Raw genomic sequence first — 13685 nt, forward strand, 5'->3', positions numbered from 1 at the left:
CAGGGGTGAGTGTATACCCATATAATAGGTAGGTAGGGAGGAGCATAACACACTTGGGGCATCAAAGCCAAACACTGCACAACTATGTGGATGAAACCAGTACACATAGGCCCTGGGCAGGGCAGGAGGCCGTGTGGAGAGGACCTGTATGCAGGAGGAGCCTGCTGTAGTCTCTGTTCCTTATGAAGGTGGGAGCTATAGTGGATTGCAAAAGGCCTTTTATGCCAGCTTGGAGATCCCTGTGTGAGGCTTCTACCTTGGAGAGGTGTACCTAGCAAGGAGGTGACTAAAGTGAACATAGTCTTGTGAGTATTAATGATCCTGGGAAGAGAAGAGACTGTAAGGGAGATGGCTGCTGGGGTGCTGCATATGCTTTCACTCATGGCTACTGCAAGCCGTCCACTAAATGTGATTGACTGTGTAATGTCAAGTGGCTCTGGAATATATGTCTTTGTGATGTGACCGTTAAGCCATTTCCTGAACATCCTCAGTAAAGTGCAGCAAAACTACTTGTTGTGTGGACATTCCTTTCTTGAGGATACAAAGGCCAGGAATGTCGTGAGGAGGCAGGGCATAAGATGGTGGATGGTCCTGCCTCAACAGGAGGGACAGTGTTCTAGCAGGGCTGGACCGGGGTAGGGATATGTGTTCTTGGTGCCAAAACCAGCCAACTACAAAGCCCCTCTTATACACTGTTCAAATCTCATAGTCCATAATCCCTAGTCCATCTCAGGAGCAAGCAACAGAGGGTGGCTAAGTTCCTACATACAGTGGGACCATGGAGAACGAACATAGCTACCTCATAGCTAACAGCAAGTTAGATCACAGTAGCAAAAAAAATAAAAAATTTGGAGCTTTGGAGGAGACTGAGAGCAATAGACATTTTTTTTTCATATTGGAATAGAATACTTGATTGGAATATATTTTTTTTTCCAGGGTTTAGTGTCACTTTAAAGCGGAGCTCCACCCAAAAGGGGAAGTTACAGTTTTTGTAGCTGCTGACTTTTATTTTTTGATAGGTCGAGTGGAACTCCGCTTTAAGGATCTGTGGTGGATCACATTTCAAAGTATGTTTGACAAGTGGTGAGGTGGTGATATGTCACCTCTTTTCACTAGTTTGAACCCTTGAAATGCTCCACTACTGTGCCGTAATTGCATGCATTGCACGTGGTTGCAGTGATGCGCTATTCACATGAATGGGTCACGTTCTCTGTTGGTGCTGCCTGACAAAAGCAAAATGCTATTTAATTTTCTGTACTGCGGAGCGGCTGCATGCCTTCATTCAGATGTGCTTTCAGAAGGTGGAAAAGTCCAACTCAGCCGCCTGATTTTACTACCCTCTGGCTACTCCCGTGAATGAGGCCTTAGTATGTGTATTTTGTGTGTACAAAGAAGGCCAACTAACTTTCTTTAAGAAAGCCTAGGCTCACATTTCAAAAAGTCAATATGTCTTTACAAACAGCTTACTCATTCATGTAAACTACACCTGCTCTTACTTATTAGAAATTATAGGTTAACAGTCTAGCTGTTCCTCCCAGAGTGTCCCTGGAAACCATAGACAGACGTAAATGAGCTGTGTTTCCCCAGAGCTCAGTCACCTGATATCTCCTATCAGCTGATGTTTTTCTTTCTGCTCCTCTAGCAGTTCCGTCAGATAGCGGCCCACTCTGGTAGCATTTCCTTGCAGGTCTTCTTTTTCAATAATATCCAACACTGCCAATCCAATGGCACAAGAAACTGGATTTCCTCCAAACTGCATAGAAAGACATTAGTCATGGTCAGAGTAGTAGGGCTGTTTCTGTAAATTATACTGTTCTAAGCAAAGCTATGCATTTAAGATTTTTAAAAAAATGATCGCTGAAGTGACCAGCTGCAAAGCTCTCTAGTGTGTTCAAGTGGATGGCGTGGATTTTTGTTTTACGTGCTTGGCCTTGAGCCAGCTGTTCCCCTCATCATATTTTCCATACTGAATATTCTCGGAGGTGGCATGTGCAGTTCTGTGAATAGAGACCACTGTAAAAAAGCAGCCCTGCTGTTCTGCAGATGTTGGTTTATAGAGGAACTGTCAGAAGAAAAACTTGGAGGCGGCGGTTGCCAATCTTTAGGAAAATGTGACTTTCCCGCTTTCAAGCTGTTTTTCTGGCTTCACTACTGACCTAAATAAAGTATGGAGATAAACTCCATGGACTTTTCTAGATCAGAGAGTCAGCATAACAGTTAGGCAAATAGCATTTTCAGCATACAGCCTCCATATTTCTTTTATGGCAGGCTTATGTTAAAGCTGAACTCTAGATATAAATGTGCCGGGACAACTAAAAGTCCACCCTTGTGGTGGGGCTGCCCCTGAGCTGCAAGGGTTAACTGCTCAATTCTGTCTAAGTGGCAAAAAGCACAAATCTGGCCGCAGCTGTTTGCACATACAGTGGGGATGGAGATAGTGTGAAAATTACTTTTAATGGAACAGTTAGTGTTGACAATTAGGAGCAATTTCTAAGGACATTTTATCTGGAAACCACTGTTTGCCTTAGCCGATCCTAGTATGGATGTGTACATGTGAAACCTCAGTCAAAGCTGCTCCTTGGGTCATGCCCTCTGAAATGTTTCACCCAACCAACTGGGGCTTAATCATAGGGGTCCCCTATGATTAAGCCCCAGTGTGTGGGGTGAAACATGTCGGGAGCATTGCCTGAGGAGCTGCTTTTACTGATTTTTACTTACGCTGGCATCCCTACTATCCTGAGTGCCAATGGGGCTCTACACCTCAGCCTGGAGCAGCACCACCAAGTACTTAATTTCCGGGAACATGTCTCAAAACCTTGGAATATCTTTGAAAATCAAGGACAGTTGGCAAGTGTGTTGGATTCTCTTGATTATTATTAGTGGGTTTCCCTGGGTACTCCAGTTTCTTCCCATACTCCACTCCTCCCATACTCCAAAGACATGCTGGTAAGTTAACTGGCCTAGTATGTGTATGTATGAATGTGAGTTAGGGGCCTTAGATTGTGCGCTCCTTGAGGGTTAGAGACTGATGTGAATGTACGATATATATATAAAGCACTGCAAAAATTATTAGCGATATATACAGTAAAGTACCTGTAATAAATAAAATAATTATTACTACTACTTATTTTTAAGATTGTAATAACCCATTCTGGTTGTTCAGAGCAGAGCTGCTTTTTGGTTGGCCAAAAACAGACAGTGGTGTCATGTAGTCATGTGTTAATGTGAATGTGTTTGTAATTAACTTAACTTACTGTGTTAAAATACTCCAGTCCAGTAGCTCCAAAAGCTTCTGCAATTTCTCTGGTCGTGACAACACAAGACAAGGGATGTCCATTGCCGATAGGTTTTCCCATGGTTACAATGTCAGGCACAAAATGTTCACCTTGCAGTTGAAAACTCCAGAAGTGTTTTCCTACCCGGCCAAATCCAACCTGAACTTCATCTGCTATGAAAACTCCACCTGCCTTATGTATATACCTGAAACAGAGGGATAAACCAACAATCGAACAAACAAAAGAAAGACAGAAAGCTGATATTTCATAGTAAGTGAGTTAAAATATATCTCAACCAAAACCTTTTTTTTCTGTTTCGTTTTGGATTATGGTATTCCTTCAAGTTGTTGCTGTCTGTGTTCCACTGTGTAGATTTTCCTTTGCTTCCTATCCCATAAACACAACAGGAAGGAAGATAAAATCTCTCCAAAGTGAGAAAAATCCTCTCTTAGTCCACATTTAAAGGATAAGTTCACCTTTGGGAGCATGTTACATGTTCCACTCATTTGTAGGATGGAACATGGAACATGTGCCCAATGCTGCCCCCCTCCCTATGAAAGCAGTATGGGGAGAAGTTCCCTGTACTAGCTGTCACTTTTTAAAAACAGCGTGGCCGTGCAGTGCTCCACCCACATGGCTGTGTCATTTATTCACAGAGTTCTGTGAATGAAAGAACTACAAGTCCCGACAGCCTTAGCCGCTGTTGGCTTGAATTCTCAATTAACTACTGGCTCTGTGGAGGGCCATGGTAGTTCATTGATTCTTCCTGTCAGTATATCTGCTTGCTCGTACATCCCTGCACTATCAAGCAGATATACCGACAGTCTGCAAGAGACGTGCATGGCACCAGCGATCTGCAGATCTGCAGATGCAATGCTTTACAGGCTCCTGCAACAAAAAATAATAACTGCACATTTTTTACCTGCAAAATATTTTTTGTCAAAAGGTGTACTTATTCTTTAAAGCAGAGCTTGAAATTTCCACTCGCCTGCTCGCATTTGGCAAGTGAAAATAACATGGGGGCGATTGTGTCCCAGGCGCCGCATCGGAGGGTGGGGGGCGGGTGCTACCAGCAGCACCAACCTGCCCTGTGCACTGTGTTGAGGGGGGGCACACTGCTGGTGCCGCTCCTCAGTGACCGGAGTGATTGCAGTTTCACTCCTGTCACAGGAAGCAGCTGCTGACACTTGCTGGAGGGAGGACTAGGCTTTCTCCTCCCTCCTGCCTGTAGGGGGCAATAGACAGCTGCCACTAACGAGTGAAGGCAGAGTGCCCTTTCTCTCTCTCCTTGTCATGTGACCTATCACATGACTGAAGGAGGGAAAGAAGGAGAAGCTGCATTCACAAGACGATCTGTGAGTACAATGGGGAAGGAAGAGGGTACGCTTATGGGGACACCTGATGTAAAGGGGGACTCTGATGGGGACACCTGATGTAAAGGGGGGGCTCTGATGGGAACACCTTATATAAAGCGGGACTCTGATGGGGACACCTGATGTAAAGGGGGACTCTGATGGGGGCACCTGATGTAAAGGGGGACTCTGATAAGGGCACCTGATGTAAAGGGGGACACCTGATGTAAAAGAGGACTCTCATGGGGACACGTATTTTCATTTTATGTTTACATTGTTTTATGTTAACCACTTGCCCTCTAGACTCTATTAAACTATTGCTATTATGTTTAAATTGACATAATAAAGCTATGTTATAATTGCTGTGTTTTTTATATTTTGGACTCTTTAATCTAAAGAAAAATGTAATTTCATAAGCTTTAAAAGGGCATGGTTGGGGCAGGGCTGGGGGCGGGGTTGGGGGGATGGGCCCTGCTTTAAAGACTGTTCCTCTATTCCTGTTAGGGTGACTCAGATGGTCACTGGAACACTAACAGAGTGTGCCCCATTGGGGACACAGATGCAAGGAAAACCTGATAGTGGATCTGATCCTTATCTACTCAATGAAAAAACTAAAACTAAAAAAAATAAATAAAAATTGTATTTTGTTTCGCAAACAAAAAGTACATAAATACAGTAGTTAGATGCAGGGTCAGGCTGAACTACTTTTTTTAAGGATAATTTTCAGCAATAACAAAGTCAATTTAATAAGTAAAAAAACTTCTGCAACATCCCAGACTTCTCTTTAACACAAAGATCTTGCTTTACATTTGAAAAATTAATTGTAAAATATTAAGATTATATTTTCATACACTAAAATATACGTGGCAGATTTTGGACTGACCAACATAATCTTTAAATGTGTTATGCATAATTTTATTGTGTCCAAACCTTTGACTGTCACTAAAACTACTAATTACCAATTGAAAAATAAAATTTAACAGATTCTAACATGTACATATATATATATATATATATATATATATATATACACACACAGTATATATTTTTAGTTTTTTTGTTAAGAGAGGAAAGGATAGAACCTCAGACAGGTTTTATTGTCTAAGGTGGCCTTTCTCATCCTTTCCAACACAGAGGAATCCTTGAAATAACTTTGCAATCGCAAGGAACCCCTGCTAAAAATTATTATACCTACAACTCACAAAACATTAGTGTGATGGTCAGTGGGAAGAATTCCCATATTACAGATATCTAAAAGGATAAATGGTATCAGTGGGAACCTATCTGAAAGGGAGAACACCTAGCAACCTCTGGAGGAACCCTAGGGTTCCATGGAACCCTGGTTGAGAAACCCTGATCTAAGGCCTCATTGGGGAGATTTACCATCACTTCCTGTTCCAGTGTCAATATTATCACCAGACAAGAATTGAGAAATCTGCAAAGGAAACAAGGAGCATTAGACAGCTGGCAGGGATTATAGCCTTCCTACTAAAAAGTACTTTTATTGCGGTCTGTGTCTACATGCTCTTTTTTTCCTGCCCTTGTAAATGTTGTCATAAGGAGAGAAGGTAAGGGGAAATCTCCAAAGTGGGATCCTAGACAGCAGTAAAACCTTACAGAGGATCTAACTACTCCATACTCTGCCCGAAACAAAAGAAAAACACATTGGCTATAGATATACCTTAAACAGTAAAAAGCTAATTAAATAATAGATGAAGGGTAGTATCTTACAGCAACCAATTTGGGTTCAGATCATTGTAGTAAGAGCACTGAAATACAAATTCTTTTTGGGTGCTGTGTTAGTGCTCTTGGATGCTTCCCTATAAATCTGTCAGTACTGGGCCCCTCTGAATATTAACATACTATATTGACATACTTTATACAGTATATAACAAGAGAAAGTAATGATAAGCTTCATGTCACAGTACATCTCTACCACCCTCATCAACATATCTTGATGCATGACTGCCAGTAAAACTGGAAGTTCCCCAATATATTCAGCACTATGATACCTAACCAAAAAGTACTCCCACATCTTCAATGACATTGAGCTCTTACAGTACTCAGCATTGCAAAACCCCCCTATCATATGTCATATATACAGTGACTTGAAAAAGTATTTATACCCCTTGAAATTTTCCACATTTTTTCATGTTACAACCAAAAAATCTAAATGTATTTTTTGGGGATTTTATGTGATAGACCAACACAAAGTGGCACATAATTGTGAGGTGAAAGGAAAATGATAAATGACCCCCCTGAGTCAATACTTGGTAGAACCACCGTTCACTGCAATTACAGCTGCAAGTCTTTTTGGGTCTCTAACAGCTTTGCACATCTAGAGAGTGACATTTTTGCATTCTGTTTTGGAAAATAGCTCAAGCTCTGTCAGATTGGATGGAGAGCGTCTGTGACCAGCAATTTTCAAGTCTTTCCATATATTCTCAATTTGATTTAGGTCTGGACTCTGACTGAGCCATTCTAACACATGAATATGCTTTGATCTAAACCATTCCATTGTAGCTCTGGCTGTATGTTTAGGGTAGTTGTCCTGCTGGAAGGTGAACCTCCGCCCCAGTCTCAAGTCTTTTGCAGACTCTAACAGGTTTTCTTCTAAGATCATCCTGAATTTGGCTCCATCCATCATCCCATCAACTCTGACCAGCTTCCCTGTCCCTGCTGAAGAAAAGCATCCCCACAATATGCTGCCACCACCATGTTTCACGGGGGAAATGGTGTGTTCAGGGTGATATGCAGTGTTAGTTTTCCACCAGACATAGAGTTTTGCTTTTAGGCCAAAAAGTTCAATTTTGGTCTCATCTGACCAGAGCACCTTCTTCCACATATTTGCTGTGCCCCCACATGGCTTCTCACAAACTGCAAACAGGACTTCTTATGGCTTTCTTTCAACAATGGCTTTCTATTTGCCACTCTTCCATAAAGGCCAGATTTGTGGAGTACACGACTAATAGTTGTCCTGTAGACAGATTCTCCCACTTGAGCTGTTAATCTCTGCAGCTCCTCCAGAGTTACCATGGGTCTCAGGACTGCTTCTCTGATTAATGCTCTTCTTGCCTGGCCTGTCAGTTTAGGTGGACGGCCATGTCTTGGTAGGTTTGCAGTTGTACCATACTCTTTCCATTTTCAGATGATGGATTGAACAGTGCTCTGTGAGATGTTCAAACCTTGCAATATTTTTTTATAGCCTAACCCTGCTTTAAACTTTTCTACAATTTTAACCCTGTCCTGTCTAATGTGTCCCCTGGCCTTCATGATGCTGTTTGTTCACTAATGTTCTCTAACAAACCTCTGAGGGCTTCACAGAACAGCTGTATTTATAGTGAGATTAAATTACACTAATTAGGCGACTTCTGAAGGCAATTGGTTCCACTAGATTTTAGTTAGGGGTATCAGAGTAAAGGGGGCTGAATACAAATGCACACCACACTTTTCAGATTTTATTTGTAAAAAATGTTGAAAACCATTTATCATTTTCCTTCCACTTCTCAATTATGTACCACTTTGTGTTGGTCTATCACATAAAATACATTTACGTTTTTGGTTGTAATATGGTAAAATGTGGAAAATTTCAAGGGATATGAATACTGTTTCACTGTATTTATTCATTTTTTTCCTTACAATATACTCTAAGCACAATAGGCGCACCAATATAAAACATTGATGACATTGTACCATTTTTATAACATTGATACAAAAGACATACAATGATTTATTTTCTACATACTCTGCCACTTTCTGGAAGTAGCCAGGTGGTGGGATAATTTGACCTCCACAGCTCTGCATGGATTCAGCAATGAAGGCAGCAATCTATGTAAGAGAAGAGGACGTCAGGGATGTGTTCTATCTTCTACATTCCGATAATAGGTCTGCATCCAGGATTTGCAGCCATTTTTTTTAGAACATTGATTATTAATTCTTTCAAACAATCAAAAAATAATTATGACATGGTGCTAAAGTAGTAAGCACTGATCAACATTTAATTTTATATGGTTTCAGAATCACTTCTCATCAACTTGGAGACCTTCATAGGCTGAATAAAAATAATTTGGTTATTGCTTAAAAACAGGCATCTTGTCAGGTAAAGTGTATGTCAGGGAAAAAACCCACATTCAATGCTTTTTTGCAGTACATGCACATGTCCCCATGTTTTACCCCTCTGAAAACACTGCATGATGTTTAAAAAAAAAATCAGAAACAGATCTATTGGTCTGTCAGAAATCCACTCTTCCTGAATTCACGCTTCTTCCTGTTTGAGCTGACAGGACAGTGCCTTTGCTGCACTAAATTCTGTGGATTCAGATGTAAGGGACAACTCTGTGGATTCAGATGTAAAGGGCAACTTTGTGGATTCAGATGTAAAAGGGAACTTTGTGGATTCAGATGTAAAAGGGAACTTTGTGGATTCAGATGTAAAAGGGAACTCTGGGGATTCAGATGTAAAAGGGAACTCTGGGGATTCAGATGTAAAAGGGAACTCTGTGGGTTCAGATGTAAAGGGGAACTCTGTGGGTTCAGATGTAATGAGGAACTCTGTGGGTTCAGATGTAAAGGGAAATTTTGTGAATTCAAATGTAAGTGGAAACTCTGCAGATTCAGATGTAAAGGGGGAACTATGTGGACTCTGATGTAAGGGGACACTCTTGTGACTATCCATATGATTAGAAATGTTACTTAATCACTATATATACACAGTATATATATATATATATATATATATATATATATACTTAAAAAAGAGTGCTATACGCAGCTAAAGTGTTCAGGTTTGGCTTGAAGAAAAGGTGGCAACCCTACCAAATATGGCAGGAAGGGGGCCCACATGTAAAACATATGAAAAGGTCCTGCTGCAGGACCATAATAAAGGACCCTACTAAGGGAATAGAGAGCTCCAGGATCAGTGCAAAGGGCCCCGGAGGGAAGGGCCTCAGGTTTGGAGCAAAGGGGGCCCGGGGAGCCCCTTCATGGTTTCTTGCACCAGGTAACTGAAGGTTTCAGCTATGCCTCTGACTTTACCTATTACTCACCATTGCCTGTTCCTCCTCACATACCTACATTGATTTCTTTCCCAGCATAACAATACTGCTTCCTTGACTCCCTATAGCCTGTCTATTTACACTGTGTTGGGAAAGGGATCTTGGAAAATGCTGTAATAGGGAGTAGCCTACATCAATAAGAGATGAGCTCCCAGCAGCTGTACTTTAGAGACTTTTACAAGCCTGTCGATTATGTCACAGGAAGCTTTTTCTTGCTACAGAAACAAGGGTACAGAAAAAAATAATTCTGAGGGAAGGGATGTATGGGGGTAAATTTGTCCTAGACATACACTTTACCATCAATCGCCACTGAATATCATCAGAATCTAAGCTTTTCTTAGCTCTGGAAAACAAAAGTTAGGTTATTTAGAATACCAAGGTTATAAATATCACAACAGTGTAAAAACAAATTTCTGGTTAGTCAAGAATGAAATCAATACCCCCTGAAGAGCAATTAACTGTGGATCACTCTTCAGAGGGCTAATGCAAACGTAAATGAGACGTTTTTAGTTTTATACACGCTCTACATTATATTTCACTTTAAAACAGATGTTTTCTCTATGAACACTTTACATCAGAGAAGGAGCAGCTAGTATTTTCTGGAAACACAAAGTTGATCAATAAATTGTAAGTAAAGTACAATAAATCTTATATACACTATATTCCAAGAGAGGCATGGGAGGGTTTCCAAGGTAGCTGAGATTATTAGTCTTTATCACAGCCTGTTCAGCAACTGGGCATTGCCATCAAAACCTAAAATAATCAACAAGGAAAAGAAAGGGAGAAAAAAACTGCCCATTAGTAAGAATTTTGGTCACTGCCCCATATGAACGTACTACAAAAGAAGTATGCATTACAAAGTACACTCTCTTTAATGATATGAACAGCAAACCACAATAACGGCATAGTAATAACATAATCCAGAGTATGAATGCAGCCTTCTTGTTGTTTCACAATCACGCTTTTGTTTGTAAACTGAATGTCAGTCTTTCTTCCCACATGACAAAAGCTGTTTATAAGACAGAAAGAACAATTCACACATCAAATCATCTATTCCCTCTCCCATTTTATGGATGAAGTAATGCTTCACAGCACAAGTATTTTTCAGGCTTTTTTTTTATAATAAAAAACCAGCCATCCACTATAGACATTGTGAGTAATGCATTCTTACACTGTGCAGCATTATAACAGGACAAGATATAAAAAAAGATATGATGTAAAAAAACCTAAAGGTTCCTGTATGAGAATCTAAACAAAGGCCAAATCCAGTTACTGTGTTATAGAAAAGCCTCATAAAGTACATTAGAAACATTTTTTGACTCCCCTGACTGAGCCAAATCCTCCTTTATTTGTCTCACATGCTCACCCCCCAAGACACTGCAGCTCACAGTGGGAGGGTTTCAGCCAAAGAGGCAGTACTGTCCATCCAGAAAGCATTAGCCAGGATGGAGTTTGGCCAGCTACTAATTGACAAGTGCAAGGCCTTTGACAATGCTGACAGCTATGCCCCCTGCGATATTCACAGTCCACTGTACTGCAAGCAGGCACGGACTAGATGAGAGAGGCACCCCTACTCTGAATTCAGGAGCGGTGCAGTATTGTTGTCACCCCATCTAAGAAAGTTGCATTAGGTGGATTCCAGTGGCAGGATGAACAGGTGTTTGTGGGACTTTGCAGGGAGAATAATACAACTATTAGCACAGATTCACTTATAATCAGGTGTTACAGGACATATTTTTTCAATGGGGGGTCAAATTTCTGCTTTAAGGCTACCCGGCAGAGGCCCCATCAGTCCAGCAGGGGGACTCAGGTACCTGACCAGCAGGAGGGCCGGCTGCACTTCCTCATGGATGAAACTGATCCCTGTGGCTTCCCCTACAGTTCATCCTCTTGTTTCTTCTACTGGCTTTCATGTGCAGCAGGGGAAGCCTCAGGGGGACCGGTTCCAGTATTTGCTCTGCCCCTCCAATCACTTCCTCCCACCGCTCTGATCATCCCCCTTTGCCGCATGTGTGCCCTTCTGCAGTGCTGCCAGCTTCCCCTCCTCTACCCACCGGCTAAAACTGCTAAGGGGGACAGGATTATCTGGTTCAGGATGGAGAACGTTCATTCAGGAAAGGAAGGAGGCCCAGTATGTATGGCATATTTAGCAATCCCTTCCTTTCCTGAATGAACACAGCAAGCGATTGGTAGCACTTACTCCTGTTTATAGCTGAACCATAGTAAACCTGTTATTACTATGCGTCGGTTTGTGAATGAACAGGAATCCTCTGTTCAGAGTGCATCCTGTTCAATCGCTCTCCAGTGCAGATGAGGCTGCAGAGAAAGGGATTGAAGAATATCCCCATTCCTTTTTTTGCGTCTCAAAAGTGAGGCATCACAGGTCTGATAATACCCCTGATATTCTGCCTAACAGGGCTGTTAAAAATGTTAAAAAAAATTAAAATTGAGAAAAATAATTGAAAAAAGCAATGCCTGCTTTAACCCAGAATATGCCACAACAGTGTGCATTGCAGAGCAATGCCATTTACTTGAATGGGTGCTTTCGACAGGGTTATAATTTCTGTGGTGCCCGCGAAACAAAGCATCACAGCTGTGGCATTTGTAGACCCCCAACCGCTGCAGCTAAAGAGCGTAGCAGTTGGGGGCAGTAAAAGCGCAGCTCAACCGTGTTGGTTTACCACCCTCCAACTTCACATGCAAACGAGCCCTAAGGGTACGCTGGCTGTGTGAATGAGTGGTTTGTTAATGTGCTTGGATATGCCGGTTACTCTTTAGGGGTGCAGCACCTATGCAAACACAGCTGTAGGTCCTGCAAAGCTTCTCTGTATGGCGCCCATGCCAGTCAACTGACCTTCTGTGTTGAGAATGCAGCAGGGCAGCCGCTCGGCACAGGACCCGGAAGCAAATGGAGATCACTGGAGTAGCGATATCTACTTCAGTGATTTCCATCTCCCAGGGGCAATAGCCAGGTATTGTATATACATAGTTACATTGGTCCATGCTGCACCAATGTAACTATGTACACTGCTCGAAAAACTTAAAGGAACACTTTTTAATCAGAGTATAGCATCAAGTCAATTAAACTCCCTGGATATAGATCTGGTCAGTTAAGTAGCAGAGGGGGTTGTTAATCAGTTTCAGCGGCATTGGTATTAATGAAATTAACAACAGGTGCACTAGATGGGCAACAATGAGACGACCCCCAAAACAGGAATGGTTTAAAGGTGGAGGCCACTGACATTATTTTCCCTACTTATCTTTTCTGACTGTTTTCACTAGTTTTGCTTTTGGGTAGGGTCAGTGTCACTACTGGTAGCATTAGGCGATACATGGACCCTTCAGAGATTGCACGGGCAGTCCAACTCCTCCAGGATGGCACATCAATATGTGCCATTGCCAGAAGGAGGAGATTCCAGGCAGTTACTCTAGGAGAGTTGGGTAGGGCATTAGAAGGTCCTTAATCCCTCAGCAGGACCGGTATCTGCTCCTTTGTGAAAGGAGTTAAAGGATGAGCACTGCCAGAGCCCTACAAAATGACCTCCAGCAGGCCACTGGCGTAAATCACTCTGACCAAATAATCAGAAACAGAGGGTGGCCTGAGGGCCTAACGTCCTCTAGTGGGTCCTGTGCTCACTGCGTGGCACCATAGAGCTCTATTGGCATTTGCCATTGAACACCAGAATTGGCAGGTCCGCCACTGGCACCCTGTGCTTTTCATAGATGACAGCAGGTTCACTCTGAGCACATGTGACTGACGTGAAAGGGACTGGAGAAGCTTTGGAGAACGTTATGCTGCCTGTAACATCGTTCAGCATGATCGTTTTGGTGGTGGGTCAGTGATGGTCTGGGGAGGCATATCTATGGAGGGACGCGCAGACCTCTACAGGCTAGACAATGGCACCCTGACTGCCATTAGGTATCTGGATGAAATCCTTGGACCAATTGTCAAACCGTACGCTAGTGCAGTGGGTCCTGGGTTCCTCCTGGTGCACGACAATGCC

The 13685-nt window shown here is 42.2% G+C and overlaps 1 protein-coding gene across 1 annotated transcript in view; it reads right to left on the reverse strand.

The window, feature by feature from the left end:
• ETNPPL (ethanolamine-phosphate phospho-lyase) overlaps positions 1-13685 on the reverse strand; it is a 62903-nt gene that overhangs the window by 17913 nt on the left and 31305 nt on the right. The window contains exons 7-9 of the mRNA XM_089668496.1: positions 8373-8455; positions 3255-3480; positions 1599-1753 (exon numbers count right to left, since the gene is read on the reverse strand). Coding sequence (XP_089524622.1) covers positions 1599-1753; positions 3255-3480; positions 8373-8455 — 464 coding nt within the window. The remainder of the gene's footprint in view (positions 1-1598; positions 1754-3254; positions 3481-8372; positions 8456-13685) is intronic.

Source organism: Staurois parvus, unplaced genomic scaffold, assembly GCF_062004578.1.
Source record: "Staurois parvus isolate SC_StPar_1 unplaced genomic scaffold, SC_StPar_1.0 ptg000058l, whole genome shotgun sequence".
NCBI classification, from domain to species: domain Eukaryota; kingdom Metazoa; phylum Chordata; class Amphibia; order Anura; family Ranidae; genus Staurois; species Staurois parvus.